This window comes from Python bivittatus, unplaced genomic scaffold, assembly GCF_059951505.1.
Source record: "Python bivittatus isolate LINGU-HERP-01145 unplaced genomic scaffold, Pbiv_v1 ctg000700_np1212, whole genome shotgun sequence".
In the NCBI taxonomy this organism is placed as follows: domain Eukaryota; kingdom Metazoa; phylum Chordata; class Lepidosauria; order Squamata; family Pythonidae; genus Python; species Python bivittatus.
This window is the reverse complement of record NW_028277098.1, coordinates 15,576,814-15,597,484: the sequence shown is the minus strand read 5'-3', so window position 1 is coordinate 15,597,484 and position 20,671 is coordinate 15,576,814. Positions and strand designations below refer to the sequence as shown.

General features: G+C 37.9%; 1 protein-coding gene across 3 annotated transcripts in view; it reads right to left on the bottom strand.

Moving 5' to 3' along the window:
- The window catches only part of CRB1 (crumbs cell polarity complex component 1), a 119,804-nt gene that overhangs the window by 72,402 nt on the left and 26,731 nt on the right, over positions 1-20,671 (bottom strand). For 2 of the 3 annotated variants that reach the window (XM_088153677.1, XM_088153678.1), the window contains exons 2-3: positions 13,586-14,170; positions 837-1,032 (exon numbers count right to left, since the gene is read on the bottom strand). In XM_088153677.1, the coding sequence (XP_088009803.1) occupies positions 837-1,032; positions 13,586-14,170 (781 nt within the window). The remainder of the gene's footprint in view (positions 1-836; positions 1,033-13,585; positions 14,171-20,671) is intronic. The other variant, XM_088153679.1, reaches the window with a different exon arrangement.

The window sequence follows — 20,671 nt, the reverse complement described above, 5'->3', positions numbered from 1 at the left end:
ATATTCCAACCTGAGTGACCTCTACAAAGCTGCAATTTTTTATCTGACAAGAGCAGAAATCCTGACCTTGTCTCCAGAACCATTAGTTCAATAGACAGCTTGATGATGTCCCTTGCACAACAGCATAAATAAAAACTATTGCTTAATGCAAACTGAAATGGGTATTTTACCTGAGTGTGATCTCTGGTCTCTTCTGATAGGAGAATGCAGTGATGTATATTTTAAAGCTTGAATTCCCAATTGGTTTTGGGTAACCTAACTTTATCAAAACCATCATTTCTATTATATATAATTTAATTTAATTTAATTTAATATAATTCTATTATATATTATATTGTCTGTAAGGACTGTCCTTATCATTACTCCCAACTGCTTCTTGTCTGATGGAAAGGCTTCTGAATTTGATTTATTAAATAACTCATAAGAATTTTCCCTGTGTAATCCATTATAGCAAAGTAAATACAAGAAAAAACTAATATTATAGTATTGATAACTTTATAAAAATGATGAAATAATGCATATTCAAACTGAAAGCAACCTTATGAACTAAACTATTGGGACTAACATTATAGATCTTAAATAGAGGAAATGGATCTTAGATACTAAACTGCTGAAATAAGAGTAAGATTTACTTAGGGTTTGGTTTGGTTTTGTGCTATATTTCCAAATTCATCCAAGTTCCAGTTGCAATCAGTGAATCAGCGTCCAGTCACGAAATCGACATATTTATCTACATGACCTAGAGGTGATTTCAGAAAGTTAAGTGAAAGGGAAAAAAATGACAAAAAACTTGGCATCTGCTGTAAACAAGTCATCCAGTATGTGAGAAGACATACCCATTGATATTATCTAGGCACTGCCCCCCATTGAGGCATGGTTGACTTGCACATTCATCATTGTTGATGGCACAGTGATCACCAAGGAAACCCAGTGGACAGGAACAGTAATAGCCACCTAGAATATCATGACAGGCTCCATCATTCAGACAAGGCTCTGACAAACATTCATTGATTTCTAGTTCACAGTTGATACCTGCAGTGAAAGTTGAATTTGAAGACGTGTCAGAAGTGCCTGTTCTGAAAAGAGATGACAATTTATAGGCTTATACATGATGTGAAAATCTTTTGGTTCCCAAATCTTACAATGATTATTATTGCAATTATTTTTGTTTCATATCTGAGGGAAGAAGCAGAAATCTAGATTTTAATGAGGACAACAAGCAGAACTCTCATCTTTTAATGTTGTTGTTTGTAGAGTCTGGACACTTCCTTACTTTCTTGGAAACAGCTTTGAAGTATAACATTATCCTATCCAATTCACTGACCAGGATCACACAATATCTTAAGGGACATCCACAGGGACATCCACAGGGAGGATCAACGACAGCAAAATGGTGTGTGCGACCAGCCAATTAAGCCCCTCCACGTTTTCATGTATGTTGAGTGCATTAAATGCGTGTAAAAAGGGGTGGGCTTTGATTGCTCAGTTATGTCCACCATTTTTACATCATTTACCCCCCTCTTAAGAAACCCCTGCATGCAAGTCAAAATGTGCCAAATGTGTTTGATACTGCCCTTACCCTTAGCAGAGAATGTTCATTGTGGCACAGGTATGAATAAGGCTAGTAACTTAGTTTCCTCTATATTATGTGGAACCTTCAACTGACCAAACCCAGTAAGGCTCTTCTCATGATGATAATTGCTTACGGACTGCGAATTTGAAGATAACAGGATTATATTTTAAAGAACATTAATTTACCATTGAAATGAATGAAAGAAAAATAAATACGTTGTGTATCTGTAAAACTAAAAGAAAGGGAAAGGATATAATAGATCTGAATGACCGTGGTCTGATCTTATATAGTAGAGTTGATGAATACATGCAAGGAAATAAAGATGAAGGTTTAATTTTGAATGATGTATGTCAGAAAGTGTGAGTTGGCACTGTCATGGGTGTGTATGCAAGCATGAATGCATAGCTGATGGCAGTTGGATATTATACTCCAGCCAATATCCAACAATATTGGGATAATTAGATATTTATTTGGGGGAAAATTGTGCAACATTGTGAATAAAGGCATATCACAGATGAAAAATATTCTGCCAGGTAACATGAATGAATGGGTGGAGATGAGATAAAAGAATATAGAAGAAGTGGTTGGGTCATTTGAAGATCCAAGAGTAAATGAGAATGGCAACTGGTGAGTATCTGCTTAAAGTATGCTTGTTTTGAATATTTGGTTAGGCATGAGTTTATTCATATGTTCACATGGCAAAGGAATTACCATAAATCTAAAAGCATAATTTATTTGATTGCTTATTATAGATGGGGAGAATGCTATGTTAGCGACCAAGAAAAAATTGATGAAAAGGTAGTCATAAATACTACTGAAAAATAGTTAAATTATCAAGGAACATGGAACTGTGTAGTAAAAAAATCATTCTGCCTTTGTTGTGCTTAAGTTTAAACCAGACAGGGTAAAAATAATCTTCTGAATTATCAAAATAGTGACCGCTTTCCCTTTTTTTCTTTTTCGGTCAACTTTTCCATTAAGGCAGTTTTCCAATGTATTTGCTACCTTATGGAAATTTTCAAATCCTTTCCAGGTTTTCAAGAGCTTTCTATTACCGGTCTGACTGCAAACAGCAACCACAGCAAATCTGTTAACTCTTAGTGCTCTAAGGTGTCATTTGGGTTATTGAAAAAACTTGATTAGGCCAACCTAGGGACTAATAAAACAGACTGAGTTGTAATTTGTCTTATTTTAATGAAGATTTCAGTCCAAAACTGTTGAACAAGACCACCACATATAATATGTACTTATTTCTTTAAATTTTCTCCAACAATGGGACTTATGCTAGAATTTATCATCTTAAATTTCTTTGGCATTACATACCATTTGTAAAATACTTGCACTAGGTTTTCCCTAATTTTGACCAAAACTGATTTCAATCAATTTTTGTGCCATTTGTATAACCATGAATCTTAGGTAAAGAGGCTTGTATATCTGATTCCCATATTGTTTCCAACTCACTATGCAAGAAGAAGCCACTATGTATACATTTACTGAGAGAGCTTGGTACGGTAGTTAAAGGTGCTAGACTAGGACTGGTAGGCCCATGTTCTAGTCCTCCTTAGGCATGAAAGCCAGCTGAATGGGAGGTCAAAAAACATTCTAGAAGAAGGTACAGACAAACCACTTCTGGAAATGTTGCAAAAAACCCCCCTATATGGACCTGTCAGACAGGGAGTATGAAGACCAAGATTTTTGCTCTTTAGTAAGTCAACTGAAAAATGTATTAATGTGAGAAAATGTATTGTACATTGGTTGATTTAGAGAAAGTTATGATAAAATCAATTGACTCAAATTATGGAATGTTTTACATGAATATTGAGTTAAAGTTTGGTTTCTGAATGCAATATAAGGAATATTAGAGAAGCAAAGGACATGTGAAAAGAAACTGAACGCTTAGTGAATGGTTCAGCCTTCAACTGGGATAAGACAAGGATAGGTGATGTCCCATTGGTTGTTTAATGTATTTATGGATAAGTGCACAAGGAGTTCTTGTGGTGATATTAGCAGTGTGTTGGTTGGTGATGTGGATATATGTCTAAGCAGATAATGCCATGCAAATCCCAAATAATTTTGCTGCAGATGTCAGATAGATTGTATGATGCAACAAGCCGTATTAATCTGAAAATTTTATGAAAGACCAAGGCAGTTGTGTTTAACAAGAAAAATGGAGTGAACAATTCTAAATTTATACATAGATTGTAAAAAGCTAGAGCAAGTAGATGAATTTTATACCGTGGTAGAATGCTTACTTAAGATGAGAATATGAAGACATTTTAAAATGTGCAAATGCTCATAGAAAAGTGGTGAGTATTATGTGATTTGTTGCAAGAAATGAATATTTACCAAAAGAAGCATCAATTGCTATGTATAATAGCGTTCTTCAGCTCACTTTTATATGCAAGTGAGAATTGGGTATGTCAGGAGAAGCTGAAAATGGTGGGAATGGGATACTTAGCAAGTGTGGGTGATAAAACAAGAAGGAATAAGGTTAGGAATGAGTAAGTGCTGAATGAGTGTGGACTAAGAATAGAAGTGAGTGATGAAAGAAGTGCATTGAGGTGGTTTAGTCAGAGAGAGAAGGAATATTGACTTGCAAAATAAACACGTGAAGGAAGAATGAACCGGCTGAGAGGGAAAAGAAAGTTGGGGTCAAATGGAGTTAATGAGATCCTGAAAAAGAGAGGTAAGAAGTTTAAAAAACAGCAGACAATGTACACTGTGATATGAATGAGGTGGAAACAAGGATGGTTTGCAAAGACAGAAAATCATGGAGAAGTATTGTGAAAAGTCTTGATGTAAACTAGTTTTAGTAGGCTTCCTTTTCTTTTTCTTATCTCATGTCTTAATTTCTTTTGCTATTTCTTATTCTTTTTCTGACTCTGCATAATGTTGCTTAACTCTTAAAAGGGAATAATATGTGTGTGTGCATCTTGATTTTTCCCCCTGAATAACAAGTTGTCTTGTCCACTGATCATTAAATTATTTGTTCATAACAAACAGCGACCTTGGTCTTTTATTTCAAACTGCTGAAATAACCCAAGTGGCCACGTGAATTTGACCATTATTCACTATATAAATTGCTATTGCTTGATGTGCAATTTGAGATGCTAATGAATTAATCCTTCTTGTGTCTATATTCCTGAAGAGCTGTGCTCTTTTCAGGCATTTGGTTGTGTTGATATGTTTGTTTTAGTAGTGATACAAACAACAAGATAACAGGACACCAGCTCTTGATACTGAGCTATCACACTTGGATTTGCTACAAGTATTAGCATTTATCACTGAATTTAGTAAACTTGGCTACTTAATAGGATCTGTTTCTCTAGTTGTACCAAAATATCAGGCTGGTTCATTATTATTATATGAAATTTTTCAATAAATATGATTTCAAAAAAGTTGCACCAGGCCTGGTTTCATTATGGCTGTTTCCTTGGTATAACTAGCTAATGAATTCCATAGAGTCAGTCAGTCCAACCCTACTATAAAGCAGAGCAAAGCCACCATCTCAGGTGACATAGCTTACAGACTCTGGACATTCCTTCTGAGTGTCTCCTGGTCATTGCTGCTTGTAAGACAGCTACATGTGCTACATGGTTTGTCTTCTAAACCCTACATTTGCCTAGTGTCTCAGATGCAGTGGAGGACACCATTCCATTGCCAATGAAATACAGTTCAGTTGCTAGTTCTGTTTAGAAGATAATTCTATAAAGGTTAATTAGACCTCATACAATAAAATATCACTTACTTTCCTGAGATAAACTGGCTTTAGATGTTTCTACAATATGAGTACAATATATCATACTTTTACATATTTGGATCAAAGCATGGGGAAAATGTATTTGGGTAATGGCATAAACATTAGAGATGTGCAAATCAGCTGAGATCCAATTCATATTTGAGATTTGAAGGCATAAAGATTTGATATAACCCAATAGAAGATTTGATTCAACAAAATATTCAGCTGTAGGCTATAAAATATCAAAATAACTGCATCTATTTCAACTTTGAACAGAACGGAATGAAGTAGGTAGATGAAAATAGCAGGTAGATCCTTTACAGGACAAAGTGTCATCTAGATAGATGAAAGAGTTCACAACAAAAGGCTTCTGAAATATTTCCCTCCACCACTTCAGTTATGTCTTCTGGGAAGATATAATAGAAATAATGAAAGGACAGTACTGCTATCTCCAAAGTGTCCAACAAAGAGCTTATAGAAAATGCAGAAAATGTCTTAGTCCAAATTTGAAATAAAAATGTTTAACAACTGTTGAAAGTTGAAGTAACTCTTACAAAAGGTAAAAGAGTCCACCACTGCTAGCTGTTCTGGGTTTGCAAGCATAACTAATTTACACAGAGATTAACAGGAAATATACCACAGATCATATGGCAGACTTAGTTAAGGAACAATGATAAAAGTATATGGATTTGTAGAAATCTTAAGAATTATAAAAGAAAGAGGAAATCAGATTTTTTTAAAAAGTAGCAGAATTTATTTAAATCTCTTGCTGTCTCTCCAGGTGAACCTGCCTAACCATTCTAACTGAAGACTGAGAAATAAATAGTAGACCACAACTCCTCCAAGCACTCTGACAGGGAGGGTTTGTAGAAATGATAAAGTTCATTGGTTGCTGTCAGTGTCAGCAAACACATTATATTGCTCAATACCCTCTCCAGTGTATGGAAAGAAAATTATTATAATCTTTGATATGCTGAAAATCAGGAAAGTGCATTAAATTATTACCTAATAGTAAGAGCCACTTGACAGTAGAACTAATTACCAGGGGAAGTGGTGAGCTTCTCTTCAATGAAAGAGTTCAACAAGGGCTGGACAGTCAAATGTCACGGAAACATTAATTAAAATTTATTCATAGAGTTGAGGGCTGAATTCAGTTTTTAAAATGGACCTTTCCAACTTTATGATCCTATGAATTTCCAAATCACCTTTAAGTCTCTCCAGAGTAATTCAAAGCAGTCAAATGAATTCAGTTTCTGTTCAAAGATTTAAAGGAATTCCCTTCAAATCAGATCACTACTTATAAGCTTCACACAGCTCTAATAAATATTTGACTCTTGCCAAACCTGTTGCGTTACTGTGCCTGAAAATAAGCCAGGAGATAGCACAACCATTTCATTTGAATGGAGGTAATGCACTGAGGAGCATGATGTTTGCCTGGCATGTTGTGAACCATGAATGGTATATATGAAGTACCTTAAAAACTCCTTCACACAGGCTTTGTAGGTATATTCTGTGAGATGTATGTTCTCTCATTACCCCAAAGAACGTGCAAGCAACCATATAATCAGGTCACCCTTTTGTTAATGAAAAGCTCTCTAGGCATACACGTCATATTCTATGCATGGAGACTATGGGGAATGTATTTAACCCTGAGAATTGTTCTCATGTCACAAGGTATACAGAATGTGTATGTTTGGCAATTGTGTGAAACAATTTGAAGTTTAGGAAAAGAATAACAAAAATATTATACCAAGGAACAATAGGGAAATCTTAGGGTGGGTGGGTTGCTCAATAAAATTGTCATAAGTAATAGGTTTTCATACACGCACACGCACACACACACACATATACATGTGCCAAATGCTGTCTAGTGCCCATAAATCTGTCAGGACTTTTTAACAGCAGTTCCCTGTGAACATTTGATAACACAGTGACAATAATAAATGCACTGTGTATATAAGTCTCAGAACAGCCGTATTAAAAAATACACCCTCCTTGCTCCCCCTGCCCTGTCTGATCATTAACATGAAACTACAGCCTGGTTTTGTTGTGCTGGATCAGGCCATTGGTCTGTCAAATCAAGTACCTTGCCTTAGGCAACTGAGCAAAAGGCTCTTTCCATCTATAAAAATCTAGCCACCACAATGGAATACATACATACATACATACATACATACATACACGATTTTAGAGACATGGTAGAAGAGAAGGAAGAGGAGTAGATATATATTTATGTTGGCATGCAAAGCTTTTCCATAAATAGAAGTGATTCTGGAAAAAAAGGATAAAGGGGTCCTAATAATTATATTTCTCACTAATTTATTCAATGTCTTCTTTAAACATGAGCATTCTGAATGCAAGAAAAAAAGATATAAACAGACTATTTAAGAAGCAGCACTTTTCAATAGGTGGGTAGCTTGGATTATTTTAAATCAGAAATTGCATTTTGATAATAAATGAAAATGGTACACTATTCCCAGCTAGGCAGCATCAGAACCTGGGCAAATAATGATGTGGTGGCCTCAAGTTCCATCTATAAACTGAACAATGGTCTACTTTCAACTCCATGGTTAAGAAAAGAACATGATAAAGAAAACTATCACCTACCAAACTCTTGCAGATAGAATAGGATTTGTCTCCAGTTATTCAAATAAAAGTACTAAGTGTAATCCAACAAAGTTGGAGAAACGTCCAGCAAAGAAGCATTATTAGCCATCTTAAAAATAATAGACGCTGATTTTCAATCTTTTAACAGGCCATGTTTAATATCTTAGCTGACACTATACCTATCAAAATCCACAGTACCCTTCTGTATAATGCTTACTTTGATAGTCACCACATTTCTTCAAGGTACATCTTGGTCATGCTTTACAGTGCCCAGGAAGCTACTCTCTCTGGAGAATTCTATATTCTCTTCAGATTAACGGATATTTATATAATGAAACACAACTATTGTAGATTTCCAGCATGTCCAGCACCAGTAGGATTCTATTATTTAATAGTTGTCCAACACACACACCACAAAGTGTGTGCGTATGTATATGTATATGTATGTATGTGTATACAGAGAGAGAGAAAGAGAGAGAGAGAGGGAGTGCATGAGCATAATAAAAATATTACCCTCCCATTGCTCTCCTGACTGCCTAAGTGTTCAGTCTTCCTTGTGATTCAGACATACTAAGCTCCTTCCTTCTAGTGAAAATTATGTGAGACATTTCTTAGTTCTTTGATGGGGCGGGGGGGGGGGAGAAAAAAAAAAGCACCCAGCAGATCAGTTGCGGAAAGCCGTCTGGAGAGCCCACAGAGCAAGTTGCAACTCAGAGCTGGTAACGAGAGCATTTGGTTAGCATTACCGCGGTCGATTTATTGCGAGCTCTCAGCATACATATCAAAAGTTATAAGCTTTTTAACATCCCAGGGAAATGAGATGAGGGTGGATGATTTCCCACTGTGATTCATGGTGTCAGGCTGGGCTAATAGCAATAGGCAAGCTCCCTCTGACTGAGTAAATGAGGATTTTTATTACCAGCAGGGACACCTTGGGGGTTTCATGCAGGATTCCCTCTGGCTTGTGCATTTAACACATCTCACTCACAGTGAGCTGCAGAAAACTAAACAACCACCGGAACAACAGCAGGAGCTGCTGATAAATCATTCTGTTAAGTGGGCTTTAAAATCCACCATTTTACTATTGCAGAAACAGAAAGCTACCCCTTTATGGAATTATTACTCTTATTATTTTAGGCGCTGCTGCTAGAAGCTAATCCCAAGTGGTTATCTCAACACATCTCTTTGAGTTTCTATTTTACACCACACTTTCTTTACTGCTTTTAACCCTTCTGACAATTCTAGGTTCCTAAGGGTTCTTGTATTTCCCTAAACAAAGTTACTGAACTGAAGGAGTAAAAAACCAAACTTTAAAACAGGTAGCACCTGCAGAATCTGCAAGAGGACTAGCGGCTGGAGTTCTCCCCAGAATTCCCTTGGTTTTCTTTTTTCCTACATGTGTCTGAACTTGATATTGTGGTTGAGTGGGAAACAATAAAAGGTGGAATTGCCAGAAAGAGCAGCCCAGTTTTCAATTGGATGGAAAACTGCAAACTATGGGGAAACTGGAAGAAATAGGGTGGCATTTCTCTTTCAGTGTTTTCCCTGATAGGTACTGTCCTTTTGAATGGCTTATCTTGACTTCAGCTATAGCTGAATTAAAAGTGTGTCTCCCGAAGCAGTCACCTGATTATGATGATAATAAACACAGTGAAACCATGCTATGTATTTTTACAAGGTGACTAGTAATTTGAATTGCTTAGCATTAAAGAGGTTGATTACATCTTGGGAATATGTGAAAATCCTATCATGATCTACCTACTTATTCTAGGGTTCTGATCTCTCCTTAGATTTGCAGACATTAAATCTTTTAAACTTTCAATTCTACTTTCCTCCTGGAAGGTAGGGTTAGTCAGTAAGCGTAACTGAAAACACTGGGTTTTTCTTTTTAGTAAAAATGTTACTAACTATGTTATAAATGGAGGAAAATGTGCTTGACTCCAGTGCTTGTAAATACATGAGCATGGAAGGGAAAATATGCACTGCTTCTCTTCATTTCCTTTCCTTCCCCCAAACTCTACATGACCAACTGTCCAGATAATAAATGATGCTGAGTGAATGGCAACTAGATCCACTGTAAGGATAAACAACCTGCTAAAAATTCTTAAAGGTTTTTTAAAAAAAATTTTTTTTAAGAAAAATAAAATTCAGGTCATCACCATGCCCTGTAGGGTAGACAGGGGAGAGCAGAGCATGCATGCTAATGTAGAAAGCCTTCTGCACTTTGTAATTGGAGGGAGAAGGTCGAGAAGTCCTTCTAGATAAAGTGATTGAAGCAACAAATTCACAAGAGCACCCCTGTTTCCATCTGTGCCATGTTTCATGGTAAACAATCATTGCTAAAGCCAAATGATCAGTGAAAAGTTAAAAGAAAAAAGAAAAACTGAAGGGGGGGGCGTAGTTCGGAGGCAGGACAACACTACCCTTTCTTCCATCTGATGTTCAAGTTTCTCTTCATGATATAGGTCACCAACCCTGCCGAGCAATCCCAATCCTGTCTAAATGATTTAATTTTCCCCTTTCCCATTTTAATACTATTTTTTGTCTTGTTGTTGAATGGAGATTCTGTCTTCCCCCTTCATCAAGGAGCTTATTCCTGGGCTGCAGCTATTGCCTTTGGTTAGGCTAACAGAGACATGTCATCCAGCTTCCTACGTACAACAGGAGGTCCAGGTTGAATGTGATCGTTTCAGAGCAGCCATACCGGCAGTTAATGGGCTTTTCCTTCTTTCTCCTCTCTGTCTTTCCTGTGGCTCTGTAGTTCTTCTCATCACTTGCCCTGGACCGAGACACATACTGGTAGCAGCAGGGTGGCAGGAAAGCAACACATTTTTTATTTGAAAAAATACTGGTGTCTGTGTGATGGATCTTAACTGAAGGCAGACGTCAAAATAAAGTCTATGCCACTCAACAGAAAATATCTACTTTTACTTTTTGACGTAACCCCTGCACTCCTTGACAATTTATTTCCCAGGGGTGGAGAGGAGATGGGATGCAATGTTTACAGCCATCATAATATTTTTGTATGCTATGCGTTATCTGTTACCAAGCTCCTTATCTCTCTAGAAATTGCTCACTCAGCTTAATTTGTCTAGAGGGTTATTATTTTTTTTAGATATTTCAGATATTTTTAGATGTCAGCTATGCTCCTGATTAAAAATTTCAGGTTGAACTGAAACCACACAATTCTCCATGACAACAACATACATTCAGGAATGTACTCAGGGCACTTCACCATGAGCATTCTGTGGCAGTTTGAAAGCAGGTCCAGCCCACTGTGTCCCCAGGACATGAGTGGCACAGGAGAACTGAGTTGATTTATTTCCAGCTCAGCTGTGGTGCAGCTAAAATGGCTGCAAACCATCTTCCCACGGGTGAGAACTGTCTTCCTGCTCTTCTTGGCTCCAAGGTTCAGATCCTGTGAGGCCTTGCAACTCCTCCTCGAGACTTTAGAGAGAACCTGCAGCACTCTGTCAACTGGACTTCAAAAGTTCCTTTCTTTTTTCCCCATTTGAGTGGAATGAGGGGAGGGTATTTTTGTTGCTACAGCAATTTGGGGCATAGCAGTGATTTCCCCCTTTGTTTTTAGCATTTCAAGTCAGCAGAAGTGAAGTGCTTCTGAGGATTTGAGGAACGAAAACAGTGTAGAAGGTTCTACTTTCAAAACCTAGTTAGCATGCATCTCATTTTGTTTTCATCCCTCTCTTTCAATACTGGTTCTTCTCCAAAGTAAATACATGGTTGTTCTACCCTTCAGAGACTATAAGATGAATGGGTTGATATAATACAACAGGGCCAATTAGGTGTAGCTACTGTAGCTCGGTGAGGTTCTGGAGGACAGATTTAATTAGATGAGTACAAGGAATGAAATTGAACCAGGTTCATAAAAAACATTGAGCAAATTCTGTTTGATTCTATTTTTAGTCTTCATAATGCTATTTTAAATTTATCAGCCTGTGAAATATAGTCTACTAGTTTGCTACTAAATGAGAACGTTTAAGAAAAAAGCTGGCATTTTGTTTGCAAGAGGCCCAACATCAAAATAGCATCAGTTAATTCTACCAATTTCAATAATGGTGGATAGTGCCCCTTATATGCCTCAGTTCCAATGATTTTAATGGAATGTACTTGCCAAGAAATTCACTTGAGCTGCAAGTAAACATCTTTTGTCTCTCCATGTATTGTGGCTGGAATGCAGGAATGGGCTATTGAGACAATGTCCAATATTGAGAAATATTATCGGAAATTTCATGGTGAGATTTCACATGATATTATGTGAAATGGGGTTACCAAGAACATATTGCACTGGTCTCCAACTGTGCGTTTTTCTTGGGATTTGTGATCTTACCCTATGAATGATTCACACTGAACAGAGATTAGATGATTCTACACTTTCTATGACAGGCAAGGCAATAATCTAATAAATAAAAACATAACAATCAAAAGTGAATTTCAGATTCACAGAAATATTATCATTTGCAGAAAAGCATATAGCCTTATGAGAGATAAGACAGCTTAATAAGGCAATGCCTCAGAATGCATAACCCCCTTGTCAGGACATATGAAAATATCTTTTTGTAAGAGGTGATGAAAGAGGTGGCCTTTGATAAAGTTGATCTGAAAGTCTGATGCATAATTTAGAATGATTCTTGTCAGAATCCCTGCAGCTGCAATATCATGGTGAAATGGGAAGGGAGTAATAGGTCCATAACGAGATTGCATTCTACGGCTGGTAAAGTGAAATGAAGGGAAGGTGAAACCACAGCATATGTTATGTGGAAACAGTGTGTAGCACTGCTGAGTGGAGAAAGCAGCATGAAACTGACAGTTCCTAGCATGAGATAGAAGGCTGTATAGAGTACAGTAGGTGAAGCAGATCGATAGGAAAATTAAGCAGGCATGGAGGTCCAAGAAGATAAAGACTGGTAGGGGTGGAAATTATGGAAGGACAGCTTCAAATGAGAAAGCAAGAGAGTTCCAGATAACAAACTTTCTCAAAAAGGAAATGGATGGAAGGGAAAAGGAATTCAAGAAGGATGCCGAGGCCTAAGAAGAATGTATATCCTACACTAAGCCTAAATACTTGCTATGGAGAGTGAGGTATACTCAGTTGATCAGGAGCATGCAGCAAATATTAAATATTAAAACGAATGTTTTTGTGGAATCCTTGGTGCTTTCTGAGCTTGGTTGCTTGTTTACAGATGTTTCATTACCCAACTAGGTAACATCATCAGTGCAAGCAACCAAGTTCAGAGAGCACCAAGGACTCCATGTTTCAACCCTGAGCTACATACATTATCTTCTATTCGAACAAATGCTTTTATCTAGGATACTCTGGTTTGCAAAATCTGATGGTGTGATTTACACCAAAACTTGGGTGAAATCAGTGGCTAGGACTACAATTTAACATCAAAGAGGGGAATCTTTTCTCCACGTGTTCCACAGATAGTGCATAGCATGCTGACATACCCAGAGCTGATTTTCCAATTTCCAAATTCACCAGCTGCCCTGCTACGGATGAAGTTATAGGATGAGAGGATTCCACTGCCCATTCACACACTTTGCAAAGGCTTGCCAAGGCAGGAGGACTTGAGGCGCAGCCTGGAATGTGTCTTTAGGGTTGCAAAATGCAAGTTGCATGTATCACTAATTTTGTGAGTTCTTACCTGTGTACTCAAGAGGACAAATGCACTCATACTTCCCTATGAGATTCAGACAAGTGGCACCATTCAGGCAAGGTTCAGAAACACATTCATTCACCTCCCGGTCACAGTACTTTCCTTGGTAACCTGGGACACAGTAACAGGAGTATCCCCTGATCTTGTCTCTGCACACGGCTCCATTGAGGCAAGGGTTGGAAAGGCATTCATCAATGTCAGTTTCACAGTTTGTACCTGTGAATCCTTCAGCACAGAGGCAGGTGAGACCACTAGGTTCATCCTGGCAAGTGCCTCCATGCCTACAGAAATATGAGTCACATGTGCTAGTGGCAGTTTCACAAACAGTGCCAGTGTAGCCCATGGGGCAATCACAAGTAAAGTCAAGGTTTCCGGGAGCACTTGCACAAGTAGCATTGTGAAGGCAAGGGATGGAGGAGCAAGGATCATAAGTTTCCTTAATGCAATCTTCTGCAGAGATGTCCACTGAGTCCAGACAGTGGCAACTGCTGGCGGTGGTGGCAGCATTACACGCAGAGTCCTTTTGGCAAGAATTGGACAGGCACTTGGGGCCATCCTTCATGCAAAGTGATTCTAAAAATAATAGAAAGAGATTAATAGACAACTTTCAGCACATCAGCAAGTAAGACTTGCAAGAAAAATTTGTACTTCCTCCTTCTAGTTTAATAGGGGCTCTTTTTTTCGGGGCTTAAAAGTGCATATATATCTGCATAATAAGGAAGTCTTCAAAGCGTCTACAAGCCAATATTGAGCAAACTTGTCTTACAATACACATAATTATTTTACAAACTTGTCTTACAATATACATAATTATTTTACAATTACTTATTTTGACATACTTATTTTTGGGTGGCCCTGTTTCGCTTCCAAATGAGTAGGCACTCAGATTTCTGAGTTTGCTGTTACAGGGATAAACCCCAACCCCCAAGGCACTAAAAAAAAAAAAAAAGAAAGAAAGAAAAAAAAGCTGAACTTTTATAGTTGGCCCAAGAACTCATTTTGATTCATATCCATTTTCCTCCCCCATCCCCTATTCTCCTAATTCCCTTCCCTTGGTAAAATAGTCTGTCTATATTCTGTTTGGATTTCAAGACAGTAGAACAAGATCATGGACCTTACTTTTGTTCTGCAAAACAATGAACATAGTGCTTGATCTATTTAAGCATGAAAACAATGTCTCATGCCCCTACTATAATTTGTTGAATGGTAGGAAGTGTCAGACAAATTTTCTATGGGATGATTTCATTGTAAATAAAATAAAACGTAATATGGGAGAATGTGTGCGTGTGTGTGTGTTTTAAAAAACAATAATTTAAAATATAAGCACAGAGTGTTGGGCAGGTACTTAGCTAGGCCATAGCCTTGAAGTAGCATCAACCACCACAAAGGAACAAGTTGACCTTTCTACTATCTAAGGAAGCTGCTTTTTATGCAGCTGCAAAACTGAGTCTCTTTCGCTCTCTCTCCCCTCCTCTCTCTCAGCTGCAACATTTTTTTCCAACCCTCGCCTAGGAAAATATTTTATGTATAATGATACCAGCCATCCAAATGATTAGCTAGAAAGCTGCAAGTGTTACATCGCACAGAAGAAAGAAGCTTAAAAAGGAGGTTATCTCTTCACTGCAGCAGTTTCTTCTATGGCAATAGTAAATTATGAGATTAAAAGAATATAGGGGGAGATGGCCGAGGACAGGTCATAAAACTGGATGGACATTTCTCTCTAGGTTGTTTTTTGCCTTCCCAGTCCTTTGAGATTTTGGAAACAAGATTTGGAACAATAATAATTCCAACCATATCAATTCCGGACCTAATAAACAGAAATCCATCTATTTAGAAATCCAGAAATCCACTCAATCGGTTACTTACAGTACATATTGCATGAGCCTTAGTATTGTATATCCTAGTATACTTTAGAATATCAGTTGTGTTCACATTTAGCATCTCAGCCCTCAAGTCTTTAGGAACATACTGAAAAGCCATGTGTGAACTAGTCCAAAATGTATGAACGTTGTTTAAAGGTCTGGATTTTTAGAGGACCTACAGGAAATTCTTTTGTAGGTAGACATAATTTCCTTCTTCACAGTGCTCAACTGGCACATGTATCTTACTGGAAAGGGAACTCAGATAAGTTCCCCGTGTCTGGCCTTTTTGCACAGGAAGGCAAGTATCTGATTCCATGGGAACTGCCTTTCCTGTATGCTCTGACCTGCATTGTGAGTAACCCTTGCTAGGGGGGAAGAGCATGCTGCGTACAGGCACAAGCGCTTCCTCATGCTTGAGCTACAAACATCTGTTCTTCAAATAAGAATATTGTCCCAATTAACACTGTCAGGAGGGAGTAAAAAGAGTGTGAGAGAAAGGATGGGGTGTAGGTTAAAGCCTGCAGTGACGATGGGAGCTGGGTCTTAGCAGCTTCATATATAGAATAAGAACCATACAAATTCTCTTCTATTCTCAACCAATTAAGGTCACTTAACAGTGACCTGCTTTGACAAAAATTCTTAGAAAATTAATATTTAACATCCAAAAATATTAAAATACACTGCCAATCACTCTAAATTTAGACTGACTGATACATGAAGTAATGCTCTGAGTCTATTTAAAAGACATCATGGCACTAACCTAATTACTCAAATAATTAGTGCCAAACATTTTACCCCATCGTTAAAGCCTTTTGATGTAACTGAGATGCTTGGCAAGAGGATTTTCCCCCTTAGAAAATGGAATATATTACAGTTGAAGTAATGATGAGTTTTCCCAGGAAGATTTTGTTCACATTAAAGATTGCCATCTACTGGCTATTATCAGTATTAACCAAGAAATCCTTTTTTAAAAAGTCCCACAAACAGATTGCCATCTAATATTATAACACAATTAGTATAAAATAGGAAGCCAGATACTATAGAAAAATCAGAAGAAATCTGTCTGTCAAAATCCTCTAATCTAAAGTGATATCTATATAATATGAGAAAAATAACCATAAGTCTATAAACATGGGAGAGAGGGAGGGAGGGAGGATTTCAGGCAATTTATTCTATCATATTACTTGTTTAAAAATGCATCATTTGGCATTCAGAACAGATATACAGACCAAATTCAATTGCATCAAAATTAAAACAATATTCTTTCAGCACTGCTTAACGAAAGGTATTTGTAACAAGCACCAACATTCCTGAATTCTTGAGCTTGCTGTATATATCAGACACCTAAGAAACATCAGAAAATGTTGGAAGCAACTGCAAAACTATTATTACATTTTCTACATGCAAGATTGGTTTTTCAGCCCAAGACGTAGAAGAACGTTGTGGAGAAAGGCCTTAATTTAGGGCTCTGCATGTTTTTTTTTAGCTTCTCTTTCTGATAACATCAGCTAACCATTCTATACTAGGCCAAGAAAACTGCATGAAGATTTCCATGTAAGTGTTTCTTCCCGGTTACATCTACCCGTGCCATCAGGTCCAGCAAAAATGGTATGTTACAGGTCCCATCTATTAAGGAGCGTCATCCGATGGGACCCTGGAGGACAGCCTTTTCTGCCCTTTGGAATATCATCCCCCCTGGAGGTTAGATTGGCCTCAACCTTGCTCGCCTTTTGAAAAGCTCTAAAGACATGGCTGCGTCAATGTGCCTGGGGATGTGGTTATGGTTCAGAGCCTGCCAGATGGCTGTACTGATTGATCTATGGCTTTTACTTGCTTTTCTTCTAGGCTTCTTGGTTTTAACTTTGGTTTTTAATTGGGTTTCAAAAGGGAGTTATTGTGTTAATTATTGATTTCTGTATTTTGGCTACAGGTTGTGTCATTGGTTTTTTTAATTATGTGAGCTGCCCAGAGTAGTAAATGTGAGATGGTCAGCTATACAAATTAAAGAAATAAAGGAATCTGTCTGCCTCCAGGAACTGGGTTCAGTTTAAAGACAACTTTAGTTTTGGGTAATTTTTTTCTAGATCAAGAATATGCTTTGTTGGCTCAAGGGCTGCATCCGACATGTGCATTATATTGAGGTCTGGATCCTTAAGAGGGGCAGGATATTCAGAAAATGATTTTGGGTAGGTATTCAGGGTTTTTTAAACATGAAATGAATGCTTTAAATCTCTGCAAGTCTTCATGTTCCCCTTCTACTCTAATCTCTGAACTCTTACTCTGTGGGACTCATAGAGCAATAAAAGGCATTCTAGCACGGCCTACGGGACACGCTTTTTACTCCCCTTCCCTAGATCATTAAGCAGTCTGTCCCTTTTCCAGAATGCACCAGCCTGTGAATCTTTCTATCTATTGGAGAATTCGGGCCTACAGGGAACTGAAACTAAGAGAGGGATCATTTTTTAATATAGGGTAGGGATATCAGACTAACCTATAATGGATTCTTTCCAAGTGAAATGGTGTGATAAACTGAAACGGAAGCCATCATTTGTGTAATTCATGAGTCCACTCAAATAATACTTTTGGGGGTCAAATATTATATATAAAAATATGTATGTTGGGATAAGTATGCAGTGGTTTATATACTGGGAAAGAGATGCATTAAATGTTAAGGCATATAGTATATGAAAAGAAATTCCAATGTTACTACTTCTTTTCAGTTCACAAGTTATATTTATACTTATATTTATTACTGTACTTAGGTTTGTATGCAATTTCAGCCTTCCATTTTTGTTTCATCTTCTGGACCCAGATATCTTAAGAACGGCACTCCAGCATACAATAATAGTTGTCATTTCCTCCATGCAAATCCTATTAGTATTTCCAGAAAGATCAATGCAGTAGCCATCTGGGCTGTCAATGACCAATACTGTATATCAGCCTGCCCTAGTGCAAGAGTGCCTCTGAGCCTCAAATGGCTTCCATATACTCTTTTAGAAAGTAAAAATGATGGGTGGCTATTGCTTAGTCTGTGTTTGGATCTGGATCCACTGTTCAGGAAAATAACAAAAAAGAGAGCTAGTTTGGTGTAGTGGTAAAGGTGCTGGCCTAGAATCCAGGAGACTTGAGTTCTAGTCCTACCTTAGGCATGAAAGCCAGCTGGGTGACTTTGGGCCACTCACTCTCTCTAAGCCCAACCTACCTCACAAGGTGGTTGTTGTGGGAGAAAAAGGAGGAGGAAGGAGCATTATGTATGTTCACCACCTTGATTTATTTATAAAAAATAATAAAGGTGGGATAAACATCATCAAATAAATAAATAAATAAACAAATAAACAAGCAAACAAAGGGAGTCAAGAATAATAAGGAATGTCCTGCAGGATGGTAGACCAGAGTGGTGTGTGCAGCAAGTAGCATACATGTAAACCCATGCTTTGTAACTGGTTAAAAACATCACAGCAATAAATGTGTCCCTTCCCGTGGCCAAAAAGTGGTAGTTCCAGCAAATATTCTTTGTTTCTTCCTTCCAGACAGGACTCTCAGCATTTGCTGACTTTGCCCTTGAAGAGCAAAACCTATTGATAATTACTCAAGAAAGAAAAGTAGCAGGAGAAGATCCAACAGCCCACTCTGATATAAATGCCTTCTTATCCTTGCCTTCTTAAAAGTGCCCCTTCCTCCTTCACCCCAGTTCCTCGCGTATCTTGACTTTTTAAACTGAGCCTAACAGCAGCAGGCTCTATTCCTCTTTTTATATCATTATCTCCATTATTTGGGGACTCAATAACTCTTTAACAAGATAAAAATCCAGTATATAATAAAAACACTTTTGGAATATCCCCTAAAATTAAACTGAGCCACAGCTAGTGCTGATTTCTATGCATCAGATAAGTTTTTTTCTTCTATGGGGCCATGCTTTAGAATTGTACAAAGATATTTTTAGTGCTCAACGGGTGATTTAAAGCAATACAACCTGACATTGAGATTATACCCAACCATGTTCATTCATGGTGCCAATGAAATATCTTCAAATCCTTTGGCCCTAAATAGGAATTGAAACAGCATATTTTATTAGATGTACATCTATTGCCCAAGGTGTTCAGCATGGCATTAGGGAATTCTTTGCTGTGGCATACCTAGGCGTGTCTCAACTTGTTTGCAATGGGTTGTGACAGATAGTGAAAAGGGCATCCTGTAAATCTACTAACAACTCCCTGGTAAATCAAACCCAGAAGACTCTGTATGTTATCTTGAGTTTTCTAATGCTACATAATGGCTCTTAAGGAAGTGCCAAAAAGAATAAGAACATAAGCATACAACTTCATGAAGAGATGTGATACTTGGATCACATAGAGGAGTAGGCAACAAATTAAAATAAGCCAGAGAAGACACAGATTGGGGCAGAGGGGCAACAGAAAGGCACTAAGTGCTTGTTTCGCCATTTTAACCCAGCCAAAGTTCTCTCTGGATCACAAAGTAGTAGCTGCTGACCTGTTCTGTCATGTCTCACAGGCAATATTGTTCATAAGCAAATGGTGCTGTTGTAGTTTGTGGCCTGCTATAACCTGGTCCTAGGCATTTTGTGTCAGATTTGGGAAGACTGGTTTTGATCATATTCATAGCCACTGTTCAAGAAGTACACCATCAGATCCATCACATCCATTATCATATCCTTAGCATGTTTTTCCTAGGAGTAAGGCTCACTTAAGCCCCTTGCTGTACATTCATAGACAAAATACAAATGCATTGTTTGTTCCAATAGGGTATGAGCTAAATTATCTCCTCATCTCCAACAGACAGACAAACCCACAAGTGTGGAGTCCTTGGGGTTCTCTGAGCTTGGTTGTTTTCTTGCAAACGTTTTGTTACCCGTCTAGGTGACATCTTCAGTGCTAGAATGGAGTGGGGTTTGCTCTCTGTTTATATACAGTGGCATGCCCTGCCAGTGTTGGGTCCCCCCCCCCCCGGGTAGTTCTTGATTAGGGTATTGTTTACTGCTTGATTGCTTGTCTGCTGTTAATCTTGGTGTTGATCTCTGCTTATCTGGGTGATGATTGCTGGTGAGGAGATGTTCTGTTTTTTTGTTTTCCTTTTTATTGTCTCTTTTAAATAGTGTGTAGATATTGTTTATCTCTATGTGCCTGTCGATGGATGCCATGTCTGAATACCAAGCTTCCAGGAATTCCCTCACATTTTTGGATTTAGCTTGGTC